This window comes from Corapipo altera, unplaced genomic scaffold (assembly GCF_003945725.1).
Source record: "Corapipo altera isolate COAL_440 unplaced genomic scaffold, ASM394572v1 1b, whole genome shotgun sequence".
In the NCBI taxonomy this organism is placed as follows: domain Eukaryota; kingdom Metazoa; phylum Chordata; class Aves; order Passeriformes; family Pipridae; genus Corapipo; species Corapipo altera.
The window spans coordinates 2,450,007-2,466,158 of record NW_020884881.1 but is presented as its reverse complement, the minus strand read 5'-3'; the positions used below and the strand labels follow the sequence as shown (position 1 = coordinate 2,466,158).

The window sequence follows — 16,152 nt, the reverse complement described above, 5'->3', positions numbered from 1 at the left end:
ACAGACTGAAATTTGTTTTGTGACATTTCAGAATTCTACAGAGAAAATAAAACATTTACTTCCCAAGTGTTTAATTTCTCTGTCTCAGTAATGCTGGCATGTCATTGTGTACTGAATTAAAAAAAAAAAAAAGCTCAAAATGATACATTTGAAATAAAAAAATTAAATTTTATCTTAATGTTTTAATATTGCTAAGATAAAAGGAAAAAAATTAACCACTACGTCATTTCATCCTTTCAAATTTTGTCTAACAAATCCAAAATATTTAATTTTTAATTGAACTGCCTTTCCAAAAGCTAAATTAGGCTTTCAAAAAAGATTCTGATCACCTTTAAATGTGGAAGAGGCCAAGGTAGATGATAATTGTCCCTTTGGGCCTGAAAACCTTTTCTTTAAATTTTAGTCTAATCCATGAACAGAGCTGCACATATATGGTGTCATCACTGTAAGATAATCATAACTTATAAGAGAACTTCAACTTGTTCCTGCATGGCTGAAACCATCATGGTTCTTGATGAAATTTCCATGAAAGGCTCCTTGAGCACAAGGTTGCAAGTGAGCACTCGAATAATGTTAGCATGGGCTTAATTTCAGTGTAGGTGTGCTATGCAGAGGATTTCTGCAGTAAATCTCGTTATTTCCATGTGCATCTCCATTTTATTGTAGGAGACTGTAAATCTACATTACATTTACTTTCTGGGGATTAGATTTACCTACAAGATTCCAGTCAGAAGTGATCCCTTCTTGATTTTCATTGCAAATTTGTTCTTATAATTTCATGTAGAGAAAACCACAGAATTCTCTTTTCCCAGTTTTGGACAAAAATTAGCTGACAGTTATTTTCTGAGGTTATTTTTTTGAACTTCAAATTTTGAGACTCTTTTTTGAATGCCACATTCAAGCTCAAATATCAGTAGTCAAATTTAGACTTATCTTCATCAAAGTTAAGTAATTCTTTATATGCAAACTATTTTGATAGTTCACATTATGAGAAAATAAATATTGGATGATTAGAGGTAACCTAATATAAATAACACATCCCTAATTTTAAGAATAATTTTCTGATACTGGACTTTATGGTTACAAAAATACATGAGGAAAGACGAAAATAGATTTTGCTACACACCTTCTTGAAGATAGCAAAAAGTAATTTTTTTTTTAAAACCCCAGTGAGTACAAGAGATCTGTGATTATTTTATGACCACAAAAGAGAAGAATGTCTTCACTTATAAAAACAGACCAAGAACTTTCAGAATGAGAACATTAATCACAGCTACTATTTTTCTTAGAAGGCATGATTAAAAGTCAGGTTCCACTGCCTGTGTACAGCATTTCAGTTCAAAGGAGGTGACTGAATATAATCTCTGAACACCATGATAGCACTAAGAAGCATGTAAGGGAGAAGTAGGATACCAGCCTAGTATTAAAATAAGGCAACACAGGACAACTTAATTGAAAATGGTGTTTTGTATCACTAGTAAAATATTTAAAATAAACAGGGTGGAGAACGGAACAAAAAACAGTTAAACCAAAGAGCACTGTAGGGAGCAAAGTATACTGAAAGCAGAAAGATTATATTTATTTAGAAAAGAATATTTTAGCAAAATCCAGCCCTCCTTGTGATGGACTTTCTTTTCCTGTTTAAACATACTTACTTACAAGGAATGCTATAAGTTCCTGTGTCATCTTCATGATGCTCTATAAACCACTGTAAGTTTTCCAGATCTTTAGAAAAAACCACCAAGAATAAAGGGAGTCTCCTTTCCTCATTAAGGGTATACCTGGCATGTATCCAGAAAACAGAAAATAGCAGTAAATTTCTTTTTTTGTATTATGCCTCTGCAAGTTCTAAATCTACAACTAGGAAGAGCAATGCTTCCCCAGAGGAAAATATTCACACTCACTGTGATGATAAAAAAAAGACATATCTGTGAAAGCATTGCAACAGTTGACCAGTAAATGTAAGTGGAGGCCAATTTCAATTAATTTTTTTTTTGGCCACAGATCGTTTTGAAGTTTAACTGGGCATCCCATATCCTTTCTGAACTAGTTATACAGGGATTTACTGTGGAGAGGAAAAATCCTCTCTCACAGTCTTCCAGAATTCATTCTTTTCAGTTTTTTTTTTTTGGCTGGCTATGTGTTTTTTACCCATTCATAAACATCTCCACTACAGATGAATTTTTCTTTTAGTGTCTCACTTTCAAGACTGTGAAAGCTGGCTTTCATTTACACAAATAGGACTAAAAAGTCAAAGGATGAAAAATGTGTACTTTGTGGATTGGATTCTTTTTTCCGAAATAGAAAAAAAAATCAGTAGGTTTGTTGATAGTGAAAATATCCCTTGCAGTTATTTTCCATCGATGCTGGTGTTAATGGAATATATAGTGGTACACTTGGAACTGTTGCTTCTGGGGGGAACAAAAAAAAAAAGAAATAAAAATGAAAAGTGAATATTTTACTATTCAGAATGGAAGTATGAAATAGCAGATTTCTCTTACTTCATGTCACCTTAGAAACTGATTCTGATGACTGAAGCCAATAGCCAGTGGTCTCATATGGAGGCAGAGCTGGTTTTTTCTCTCTTCATTTTCTATTTTAGAACTAGCATCTGCTTTCCCCATGATGTAAGGATCTTTGTGAGCACATGTCTTTGTGAAATATGCATGGCTATATGCCTGTGAATGTACATGTAGGAATGTAAAAAATAGATTTAAAAGGAATGGATGAGTTGTCTTTATCATAATGTTTTGTGTTCTTTCATGGTCTCAATGCTTTCTAATTTTTATTTTTTAATTTTTTTTTGCAAAAGAATTAATAAACATAAGACACAACAACAAACATTTGCTAAAAAGCCTTTTCTAGAACACTAAAATAAACAAGAGGATGTTAGTTTTGGGTAGAAAAGCTCATGACTGTTGCTGACAGGTTAGTGAAAAAGCGTCATTGACCTGCTACTGAAATGAAAACACATTTGTAAAAAATATTAGGGGATTTTGAGGAAATAAGTTTTACTTAAGGAATTAAGACACCAATACATGGGCTTGAAATGATGAGTGTTTTTGTCTTTTCAAAGGTTATAACAAAATCCTTCATGCTCCATTATACTTTACCCATTCAGAGTTAATTATTGTTTAAAATCCTTATTTTTTCAATTTATTTTCTTTCTATTACTGTATATCGAAAAGTAGTTACACTATTGGCTGAAGAATTAACTGTCTTTGCAAAAGTAAGTCAGTGACTTTTTTGCTGAGGTATCTGGTGAGCTTCTGAGGAAATGGAAAGCCATAAGGGTTTAGGTTATTTCCATACTACAGTTAACTCATGACGACAAAAAAGGAGGTACATTGGAGTGAGATTTTATTTAACTTGATTTGGACATGAATAGCAGTGAAGTTACCATGATGTGGACTTATGCGGAAGAACAGACCCTGCTGAATGCTCAGGTTCTTACTCATAAAGCTAAGCTATCCTGAAGTCCATATAACTTCATCAGAAAACATATGGTTTCTTGGGGGAGTTAAGTGAAGGTAGCTCTGGAAAAAATGCAAGGCTGCATTCAGACCTCCCAGCTATAGGACTTTGGCATTGAGGATACATTTAATTGTGAAGAATTATTGGTTGAGAAATTTGATCTTCAACCTGTAATTATATCTTCCTCGGTGTCACTCCCTGTTGACTCATACTCTAGAAAATTATTTTTAACCGAATCTGGAGACACACAAGGGGATGGCAACAAGTTGGTTGTAGTTTGAATAATAAATACTAAAAAATATTGATTATCAACATCAGTGAAAGTCTCAGGCAGAACAGTTACTTACCTTATTTTTCTTTAACATTCAGATCCAAATTTGTCAAATAGTGAACTCTCTACTTAAAAAGAATATCTTGATGGACTCACAGACTATCCTGATTTTTGTGCACAGAACTTGAGTTTGGAGCATCTTGTAGTTTTTAGTATCTTCAACAATCTTTGTGCTGATCTAGGTTCCTGGCAATTGGAACAGACTTTTAATATAACCAGGTCTAGATTTTCTAGACTTCCAATATAACCAGTGGAAGCACTAGAAGAGGAGGAGAAATGGAATTGTCTGGTTTTCCTCATATGTCATACTGTCAGAAGTGTGCAGTGTCCAGTCAGACAGAGGCTCTCTCTGCCTGCGGTAGTACCCTGTGAGCCTCACAGGACTTCTCACTGAGGCTTCTTCTGAGTGTCTGACATCTGTTCCCCTACTTGGAAAAAGAACTTCAAATATTTCTGTAATGTCTTTTTGAAACTTTCCACAGGCCTACATTAAAATTTTTTTGTCCTAATGACCAGTCACATATAATTCATCTTAAAGCCAGCTGACAAGTTCCTGCTAGGTAGAACTGCATCCCGGATATGCCCTGGGTATTTGTCCTGAGCTTTTTCAGGAACAACGCAATTTGTGATGAAGCTGTCATGAAATAATCGACTTGCAAAGATGTATACTGAGTCAGGTGAGCTATACCTCCTTATGCTAAGAAATAGACAGCTTGTCAAAACAAGTGCATAGCTTGATCCCTTTCCTATTACAATGCTAAGGCTAGTGTTATATTTATGTGGGGAAAAAAATACTTTAGAGGGTAAACTAGTTCCATAGAGTATGAGTGTGGTCCCAACACTGATCCCACTTGAACTGAAAACTGTCTTCAGCTTTTTTGGTACAAAGACAGTATCCTTTCTTGCATAACCTACTAAGGTGATCCATAATGTAGTGCTGAGTCCTACCTGGGGTGGGAGACAATACAGCCCTTGTATTTGCATTTATCTTCATCATTCAATTTTTTCTTCAGGAAATTCATTTGTTAGTGCAAATTTTCTACCAAGTCTGTCTGATATTTTCCAAATAGACGTTCAATGTTGATTCAATTAAATTATGACACCCAGCTTCATAAAGTTGAGTATTTAATAGTTTACAAGCACCATGTAGTCTTGTGATTTCAGAACTCCAGGGAGTAAAAACTAGTACTTATTATTTTAAAATCATTGCAATTTTAACTGCCAAAATTACGCAGGTACTACGTATACTTTTTTCCCCTGTTGGAAGAAACACTGCTGTAAGAGCACCAAAAGAATAGAAAACGTTTATTGATCCTGTGTACTGACAATATCTTCAAAATCTCCCTTTTTTTTTTTTTTTTTGTTTGGTGGTAATGTGTTTCCCACAAGCTGTGTTATACAGACCACCAGTAAGCAAACCAAGCCTAGCCTTGAACAATTTGTTTAAGATGTGATTTTTATCACAATGGAGAAAAGGACTCAGAAACATGTTTTTGTAGATCAGGTCTGGTTACAGCTCCATCTTTAGAAGCACTTGGGTTCCCAGCTGCTAACCATGGTGCAGAGTGGCTGGACTGAGCACTGGATCACAAGCGAGGCAGCTTCTACCATGAACCTGATTTCCAGCTCCCACCTCTGCTCTCCTTCTCTTTATCATCGCCTGGCCCCAGGTGCTGGATATCACACTTGATAGGTGCTAGACAGAAGAGAAATGGATACTTGTCATCACTGACACAATGTAGTTCATATTAACTGTTTTCTTTCTCAGATCAAGCTCTAGGATGGCTGAGAATGACCTTAGCTTTACAGATCTGAGAACAGACAAAAGAGGCTTAGAACAGTTTGGTGCTAAGACTTTTATTTTCCCCCAGAGTAGCTGAAAAACTACTTTCTATCAGTGACCTCTTAATGTCTTTGAAATGTGTGACAGATACAAACTCTTAATTTTATTTCCTATGTCATATATGAATTAGGGAATGGGTACAAGAGCAGTGGGTAGAATACTAGTCTCCATAGTAGAGCTACCTGAAGTGAGTCTGTCTGGCTGACTTCGTTTTTGCTCTCAATAACAGCTTTTAGCGCAGTGCCCTCTGAAGCCTCATCACAGGTCCTTCTAATTGATAGGGCTTAGACATATAATTTCCTTCTCAGTAAGAAGAAAGTTACCTCTCATTTCTTCTTACAAATGTTAGATTTATCATCATTTTGGCCAAGGGAAGTTTAGATTAATACATTTTTTTAAGTACATCCCCAGACAATGAAGGATAAAAAATATTTTAAAAACCAACCACAGGGACAAGCAGTCATCATCCCAAATCAGTCAGAAATGCTGACAGAGTGAAATGTGTAGATGCTATTTGTTCTTATGATTCAGAGCCATAAATTCTCCAGGGACATTAGATGTCTGAACCACCTGCCCTTTGGCACCTCTGCAGCAAATGGTAAATCCATTGGTATCACGTATGAGACATCTGTTCTCAAACTCTATTTCTTCTTGATTTGAGGAAATCTCTCTTTTGTTCACGCTTCATAAGATAAATCCTTACTGCTGGCCTTAAAACTTGTGTTTTTAGTACCTCAGCTACCTATTTTGGAGGAATGATTATTCCTTATTCAGTTTGCTGGCGCATAGGAATCCTTTTCTTAGGCACTTATCTCTCTCTCTGTGTCTGGGCACTTAGCCCAGGCTGTAGATTTCAAAGCCAGCAGGGCGCCAAGAGGTTAGACGCTGTAATGTTATGAGTATCTTTCTGGATCTAGCATTTCATCATTAGCTGAAATTGATACCCTGTTATTTGTTTGAGCAACAGTTGTATATGCAATATATAGGTAAGGATGTATACAAGGTGGTTTTTGTGTTGGAGATAGCCTACACAGTCAATTATAAATGTACCAACAAGTCTGAAGTGCGTTTTGTTTTGTTCCTAGTAGTACTTAACACATTCTTTATGCAGAGATGCTGAGATACACAGTACAGTCATGGTTGAACTCGCTGCCATTCCAGTGATGGAATGGTGTTTCTTCTACGCTATTTTCATGCAAATAGCCTCTTTAGATACTGCAGTTTTTCATTGCTTGATAGCCATTTCACTCAGATTGTAGACGGCTATATGTAGTTTATTATATATATGCATATTGTAATATTTGCATTTGAGTTTTAGTGGATAGAATGATTTTTTTTCCTAAGGGTTTTTGCATGAGTAGAAGTAGTTGAAAAGTGCACTCTCAAAATATATGAGGTAACAAATTATTAATTTATGTCATTTTTTAGGATCTCTGTTACTTTTTGTGCTGAAGGACTCTGGGGACATCTGAAAGCTTGGCATTTTTTTCTAGTTTTTCTTTTTTTAACAATTAATTGTTGATTGTTTAATTTACAGGATATCTGCTAAATATTTCTCTTACATTTCTGCCCTGTTACTTGGGAAAGAGGTTGCAGTAAAGGGCTTTTTGAGTGTCTATCACTATAGCCTAATATCAGCTTAGATAATTGGCTGAAGGTTTTCACAATAGAGTGTCCATCTTTTCATTAGTGGATTTTCAAAAGTACCATATGAATATTAGGATCGCCTGCTATAAAGGCTTATTTGTCGTTGTTGGCAAATTAGTTGTCCATTGTGGGGGAACCAAGATATTCATAAAAATGTGAAGAAATTTAATGCCAGAAAAAGGGTCTATATTCCATTTTAAAGCAGATGAATAAATTATTTATGTTACGTTGTTACACTATTTGTAGATGGTAAAGAACTACGTACAAACAATTTTTGTTAGAAATGGTAGATGTTCTGACTTGCAAATATTTCTTTCACGTAAAGCAGAGAAGAATTCAGGACAAACCTATGCTGTAGAATGAATTTCTCAATTTAACAAAATAATAATGTAACTGCAACTAATTGATATCTAACTGAAAAAGGTGATATGTTTACCTGTGAATAAAACTGGCTGATATAATTTAAAAGTTGTTATTTTTACACTGGTAGTTGATAATTTCATGCTTCTTTTATCCCATATCTAAACCTGTTTGCCTGTTAAAGATTAAATACATTAAGCTTAAGAAAGCTTACAAAAGGGACCTCAGTAAAGTCTTCATCTAAGTCTACATCCTAAGCTTCACCTGGCTGGACCCTTGTTTTTGTTCAAATCCTATCACTAATAGTGTGCATCAACCTGATAAGCAAAGTACTTTCAAAAAACAGAAGGCTGACATTTTGATAGGGGGACAAGACTGCTGAGAGTGTTGGAAAGCCTCCTGATACATGACATAGCCATCTAACTATGACTTTGGTTGACTAATTACCCTTAATACATAGTAACATATGTGCCTCAAATGATCTTATACATCAGAAAATAAATACTAGCATTCATTAAAGACAGAACCTCTCTCTTAAAACACATTCTTATTCACACTGAAAGCAATCTTCAGTGTAGATGTATTCAGATGCAGAGATGCAAAACATATTTTGCTTTGCTTTTGTCTAGTAACATGTCACTTTTTGTTAGAGTTAACATTAATTTTCTTGATTTTCTGGGTTTATTAATGACTAGATTCTTCACAAGAGGCTTTTATGCTTGGAATAATAATGGGCAAGGACAAATACTTTTGGGATGTAGTAGACGTAGTAATGAGAATCAGGCAATAGTTCTTAAGAAAAAATAATTAAAATAGGCAAATCAGCAAACAATAATATATCGTCTATGGTATAGGAAGCTGGTGCCAATATAGACTCAGTGATTCAAGAAACAGGCTGAAGGAATTTTTCTCCTTGCATGCATACACAAATAATAGTATTGTAACTAGGAACTAGAGATTCCCTTGACCTGGTGTATGAAAGCTATTAGAAATCCCTAAGTTTCTGTAGAAATTTGGCCCTTTTTTTCCTGACAGGTAAAACATAAAGATTTCAATTAGCACTTTCCTCCCTCTGTCAGGAAGAGATATAAAAAATATCATCTCTGAGTTTGTGTTCATTTGCTGATTAGTAATTTAGAATATTCAATGATAACCTCTTAAATAATTAAGACAACTTAATTAAGAACGTCATAATAACAATTAAAAGTGATCTGTATGTATTCGTTCATAAGAGAACATTGTAAATTCTCTACATTGTACTCTCTGCTGAGAAAGCAGAGGTGTATGACAGTACCTGATGCCAAAGACCCACATTAGGAACTCCCTCAGGGGAGAAAGAGGAGGGGCAGACACTGATTTCTTCTCTGTGGTGACCAGTGACAGAACCCAAGAGAATGGCCTGAAATTGTGTTAGGGGAGGTTTAGGTTGGATATTAGAAAAAGGTTCTTCACCCAGAGGATGGTTGGACACTGGAACAGGTTCCCCAGGGACGTGGTCACACCACCAACCCTAACAGAGTTCAAGAAGCATTTGGACAGAACTCTCAGGCACATGGTGTGACTCTTGTGGATGGTCCTGTGCAAGGTCAGCAGTTGGATTTGATGATTCTTGTGGATCCCTTCCAACTCAGCATATTCTGTGATTCTGTGAACATAAGATAACTGTGGAATAGTGGCTCCATGGTTCAATGCAATGCTGTAGCAAGGCTGAGTTCTCAGGTACCCTGAATTAGATAAGTCTGTGGAACTCGGTCCAGCTGAGCCAGTGTGGTGCTTGACAATATACATCTGGATTCTGTTTAAAAATGTATTTAAAAATTAAATAACAGGTAATGGTGTTGTAATCTTTAAGACATTAAATGTGTAAGTAAATACAGTGAATATTTCAAAATACACAGATAATTTTACTTTGGTTGTGCTGCTGTATCTCAGATTAGCACCTTGCTTTCTTTGCCTGCCTGGTTAACTGTGGATTATCTGAAGTATGGATATTCAGTGTGTTAAAATTCTTCTTTTTTTTTTTTTTTTTTTTTTTTTTTTGTATCATTTTAATTTTTCTTAGGAGGTGTTTGCATTGCTCAGTCACTCAAAATCCCTCGGGAACCAAGACCAGGAGAATTTGAAAAGATCATCAAGCGCTTGTTGGAAACTCCAAATGCTCGAGCAGTGATCATGTTTGCGAACGAAGATGATATTAGGTGCCTGTTTCCTAATTTTGTGTATTGAAGATGTTTCCTCTTCACAAAGATGCTTGGTTAGCTGGTGCAGAATAGAGTAATAAAGGAGTTTCAGATTCAATCCCATGTAAAAATTCTTGGAAATCTGATGATAAGAAATTGAGTTATAATTATATGACGTGCTAGTCCTTTATTCTGTGTAGTTCTAACCTGTTCCTAGCTCCAAAGAGTCCAGTGCCAATAGATTGTTATTTGGTGACTGAAAAGAAAGAAACAAATAAGAATACTAGAAAAATACTGCTAAAGATGAAACAAATTGACTTGTATAGTACTGTATCTTGAGTTCGTTACAGTTGTTGTTGAATATGCTTTAGACTGTGAAAACTGTTGACTACATGATTAGTGTAAGTTTACTTATACATAGCCAAAATAAATGCTGGGGGTTCTCAGGTTCTTTGTAAATGCAGTTTGTTTAATTAATCATTTGTTGTTTGTTTGCAGGCGAATATTGGAAGCAGCAAAAAAAGCTAATCAGTCTGGGCATTTCCTCTGGATTGGCTCAGACAGCTGGGGGTCAAAAATTTCACCAGTTCAGCAGCAAGAGGAGATTGCAGAAGGAGCAGTAACCATTCTACCCAAAAGAACATCAATAGATGGTAGGGACACACATGGCACAAAAACCTTGTTCTCTGCCAATGTTCAAGTACCATAGGTCTCTTTAAAAAATAATTAAAAAATCATGTAGTCCTTGATTACAGGGTAATCAGGAAAAACTTTCCAACTAAGTAACTTGAGTGGGCCTGATCCAACAATCATTTAATATCTCTGTTAAGATGAGGAGATGCTGAATCTGCAATTAGACAATCTTATAATTGTCTACTAATTAGGACATTTGGGGTCGAGAGCTTCTTAACATAGCCTGGTGGTTTTTTGGGACAAATAAGGAGAGTATTGGATGGATGATAATGAGTCAGCTTATTCTCTGGGGAGTACATCAATCTATGCCCTTCTTTCCTCTCCTAAACTTACTTTAAGAACCCACTAAATTAACTAAGATTCAGACTTAGTGGATGAAGTGGAAGTTGGCTTGAAGCACTTTATTCCTGTGAGGGTACTGGACATAGTAACATCACTTAATGTCTCGTTAAGTGCACTAAACTGGTAATTCATTAGAAAAAAATGAGCACTACTGATGTTACATGGAGAATTTAGCCACAGGGAGATATTTGTAAAGAGCGTAATCCAGATGGGATGTGTTAATCATGATTTGATTATGGCTGCTGGATTGTAAGGGTAAGGCTGGAGATAAGTTTCAGCAGGAATCTTTACTTTCTCATATGATGTCATTAGAGATATATAAATAAAAGCAGAAGTTTAGGTGTTCTGGAAGCCCTCTGGTTCAATGAAGAGGACCCCCATTATCTTAAGTAACCTTGAAATGAAATCTAATCCTTAGATTAGATTAATCTACTATGCTGATAAAGTATCTTATTATAGTAGTTTGTATCTAAAACTTTTTCTTGTTCTTATATTTATACAAAATCTGTTATTGTCTTTAAATTACTATTTTGATACAGTATCACATTTTAATGCTTCTTTCCCTTCTCTTGAATGTAGGATTTGATAGATATTTTCGGAGCAGAACACTTGCTAACAATCGAAGAAATGTCTGGTTTGCAGAATTTTGGGAGGAGAACTTTGGATGCAAGTTAGGATCACATGGAAAAAGAAATAGCAATATCAAGAAATGCACAGGTAACTCTGAAAGTAAAACATTATGTGTAAATTGTTCATTTACAGGAGTGCAGGAAAGGAATTGCTTTCTTTTCATCACTTTTCTGTCTCGCTTCAATTCTCCAATGCATATTGCTGAGCTGTAAGAAAAGCGTGACATTTTTTCTTAAACATGAAGAAAAAATTCATGGACCATATAAGAGAAATCTAGTAGTTAATTTGCACAAATTCAGTGATGGTACACAATTTGTTAAAGACCTGTGGCAGTGATTCAATTCCATTCATGTTTTCAATGACCTCCTCTCTGATCCTATCTGTAGTTGTCAATATGATTTTTTTTTAGCGAATGGACACATCACAGTAATTCTCATGTTGTTATCCCTGAAGTATATACGGTGAAAATTAAATTTCTGTTTAAACTATTGAGGTCTTGATGATAGGTCAAGTCTTGAACTCCTTATTTAGTTTACAAACTCTGTTTGAGGATGGAGTAAAAATCAATACATTCTTATTGCTCGTCCTCACGTGTAAAAAACAGGATTCTATATCATATCATAAAACTGAAAGCCTTTATAAAGTTTGAGCAAAAACTCTAGGTAATTATCACTTGTTTTCACAAACCTGCTTGCTCAGGTATCAAATTGTCACAACAGTTAATACAGCACTCATATCAATAGCTGAGTTTGATCTTATATTTTCTTGTTGTTACTTGGAAAGTTTATTACAGGAGTGCTACCTTCTGTGACTACAACAGATTGCTTATGTTACTTCTTGTGTAGATACCTTTACCTAATGTCAGGGTAATTTCTTTAATTACTGCCACTACCCCCAGCATTACGGGTTGTTACCACCCTCTCTGTTATTAGTGGAAGCAGCAATACCCAATTTTCTACACTACGTACATAAGTCACCTGTGATGTGCCTTGATTTTCCCTCTTCCACTAAATAATGCTCTCCACACGGAAAATGAACTTTTTTGTTCACTGGCTCTCCCAAGGTTTTTGGCTGCCTGGTGACACTTTCTCACAGCCTTTGTTATAGAGGTGCTCTTCCAAACATTCTGCACACCAACACCCCTGTTCTCTTGGCTTTGTCAGGCTTTGTGTAGTATCCAAGCACATGCATTCCTACACTTTCTGAACCATCAGATTTATTGTATATGTACTGTTGTACTGTGCCATCAATTCAAACACTGCACTGGACTTCTCAAAGATTAGATACATATCACAGAAATATCAGAGCCAATGCTTGCACTCTCTCATTTCAGTAATATCTTGTCTTCTGCCTTTTACCACATACTCCACCAAAAAAAAAAAGAGTAATATTCACTTCCTCACTGAGCTAAATGATAACTCATTACTCTAATCCTTTACTTATTGGCCTTGATTCACATAGCAGTAAGTCATGGCTGGATAGTTACCCATGTCTGGAAATGAATTATTTTGTTTTTACTATTTTAAGTAGAAAATACATGGTTTTAAGTTCTTCAGGTGGAATAAGGGGTGTACGTGCTGTAGTTGGTGAAGCTCTAAATGTTACCACAGATGGTTGTATGACTTGTCTCAGCCTCATCACATCTGTCAAATTGAATTACCAAGTGAAAAGTAGTGTATAAAAGGCACAGGCTATATCTTGATAGATCCAAAATAATTTCTGATTGAAACAGATATCCATATATTTTATGAAACAAAATTATGGTATGTTCTCTGTGCCTGAAAATAGAAAGAAAACATTTTCTGTACCCAGGAAGTTAATATGATATCAAGTAGTGGGATGAAGACATGGGCGGTCTCATATGTTGGTTGCACATGTATTTTCACCCACAGGGGAAAAACCTATGAATTCTTCTGCAAGAGCACCTACAAGTGATAGGACTCGTGACTAAAACCAGTTAAAAGTAGTTTACCACAATAGAAAAGACACTTGGACAGCAACAGACTCAAAACCAGCTGGTGATTCATCATGATCCCTATGCTTATCTAACTCAAATTTATAGGGTTAGGTAACAGAAATATGTTCATTTTAAGTAAACTGAAACAAGAGATCGGGGGGGGGGGGGGGGTGGGTGGGTCAAGTTCCAAATAAACCTCCTATGATTTAAGGAAAATTCTAGATGGAGAATGGGGGAATGACCTCAGCCAAGTATAGACCCAGATAATTACAAATGACATCTTGATACACCTCAGTTATTTGTTAGGGCCTCCCATGCACAAAACAGAGACAGCAATGAAATCCTGGCTGGTTCTTCATACCACAAATGAGTCAGTGTACTATCATCTTCTATGTCTACTAAACATTAAATATCTCACTCCTGAAATTATCTTTCCCTTGAGAAGACAGAGGTTTACTTCATGGCCAAGTCTGCTCTGAAATAATGGTGGTAAATAAAAGAAATGAATGAATCCCCAAATTTCAATACAAATATAAGAGCTGTTACATTTAGTTATTTATAGCTTAATATTGAAACCTGAACCTTGGCCTATCCCAGTTGTTATTTGTCCTTCCAGTGGGTTTTCTCTGATATTTTGTGTGTAGTTTCTCAGCCCTAATTTTCAGCTCAATTCTTAAAAAGAATATGCAGGTGACTGCACACAGGAACAGGTTGCCCAGGGAGGTCGTGGACTTTCCTTCACTGCAGATATTCAAGAACTCTCTGGATACAGTTCTGTTCCATGTGCTCTAGGATGACTCTGCTTGAGCAGGGAGGTTGGATCAGATGACCCCTTGCGGTCCTTTCCAACCTTACCTATTCTGTGATTATATGATTCTGTATTCCCGTCTCTGGTTGAGGACTTGAAGACTGAACTTAAAAACACCATTTATCCTGATTTTCCTGTATTATTATCTGGACACTGCAGATAATAAGATTCTTTTTGTGTTTTGCCCACCAGTCCAATTTGTGTATTATGTTCTCGTCTCTAGAAGTGTTCAAGAGGCTTCTGGACATGGTACTTGGTGGTATGGTTTAGAGGTAATTATGATGGTGTGGGATTGACAGCTGGTCTAGATGACCTTGGAGGTCTCTTCCAACCTTGAATGATTCTGTGATTCTGTGGTGTCAGTAGGTAGTAGTACACTGAAAGATATCCAAAAGCTTGAGATACAGCCATAATCTGAAAATCTCCCTCTCCAATAATATTAAAAGGCAAATTGATAGATATAAAGTTTTCTCAGGCTTGAGATGGGTTTTATTATGCCTTCCTGTTTATCTTACTTAGGAGATGCTTGAATCTTTTTTTAATATAACATTTTTAATTCCCAACAACAAAACTGATATCCCTATTCTCTATTTAGTCGAGTTATTCATATTCAAATTTTTACTAGCTGCGGTGAAGATGCTACTGATTTAATCCAATTTCAAGCATTTTTTTTTTCCCTGTGAAGACACTAGAAAATGCTTAGTAGTGAAAAACGTTTCTCTCTTTTCTTTTCCATGTAAAATCAACAGTGTTTTTAGCACTGGAAATCCTGAAGGAATTTATTTTCCTTGAAGGTTAGAATTACACAAGGGCATAAGCCTTCTTATTACTTCTACTCTCATGTATTACTGATTATTACAGTCAAGTGTTGTGATGGCTTGAACAGGTTTTTTTAAATCGTTATTTTAAATATACAATTGTTATTTATTTAAACTTTATTTTAAAATCCTCTTTATTTTTGGTTGCTGTTACTTCTTATTCCTAAAAGAATTTGTGCTTTGGAGACAAATAAAATAATAAGTTTCTCTTGAGTTTGCCTGTTTGTTTACTTTCTGATTTTTGCCATTTTACAAAAAGCAATGATTCACCTAAACTTTGAAAAAGTAATTTCTTTGCCACTGTTGATTTGCAGTAAGCTCTGTGTGTTTCTGAATTTTAGTGTACATTGATCAAATCCTCAATATTAGAATAGTTCACTGAAAAATGTTAAAGATTTGTTCCAACTTCTCTGGAATTAAAAAAAAAATTAAATTGGGCCATTAACTTCCTAAGCACAAAACAATATTTCAATGACTACCTTTAAACTTTTTTATTCAGGGAAGGAGAAAAGCATTTGCAGAGAAAACTCATTTGTCTTACTACAACAAAATGGAAAAGAATGTAGCACGACTAGGATTGAACCATATGTGGAAGTTACCAGAAACCTTACTTTACATATTTTTTCAAGGCGCAGGTTTTCTATATTCATAGATATAGAAAATAAAAAGAACTTTCGTGAGATGAGACATGAATCTTTCAGGGTCCTCCAACAGTCTTTCTTTAGCACTGGGATCTCTGTGGGAATGGGAAGTGAGGAGATGAGAAGCTTTTTGCTCATCCCTGTGCCCCCAGCAGAAAACTGTAAAGACAGAGACAGTATTCATCCTTTGATTCCTATTGATTCTTCAAGAGAAAGGACTTTCACCGTGATTACAGGTGATGACAGAGACTCTATGCCTACTTTAAATTTAACATCCTGGAGTATTTTCATCTCCCTCAGCTTCCCACTCATCTGGTGGGCCAAGTTTCTGGTAGCTGAAGATTTGGCATTATTTAGGAACATTGTGGACTGACCAGATTTATTCCCGTCATTGTGTTCTTAGCTCTTGGTTGTTGAGCTATTACTTG

The 16,152-nt window shown here is 35.7% G+C and overlaps 1 protein-coding gene across 5 annotated transcripts in view; it reads left to right on the top strand.

Annotated features, from left to right (window-relative positions):
• GRM8 (glutamate metabotropic receptor 8) overlaps positions 1–16,152 on the top strand; it is a 333,772-nt gene that overhangs the window by 141,308 nt on the left and 176,312 nt on the right. For all 5 annotated transcript variants that reach the window (XM_027639805.1, XM_027639809.1, XM_027639807.1 and 2 more), the window contains exons 4-6: positions 9,718–9,853; positions 10,334–10,488; positions 11,450–11,587. In XM_027639805.1, coding sequence (XP_027495606.1) covers positions 9,718–9,853; positions 10,334–10,488; positions 11,450–11,587 — 429 coding nt within the window. The remainder of the gene's footprint in view (positions 1–9,717; positions 9,854–10,333; positions 10,489–11,449; positions 11,588–16,152) is intronic.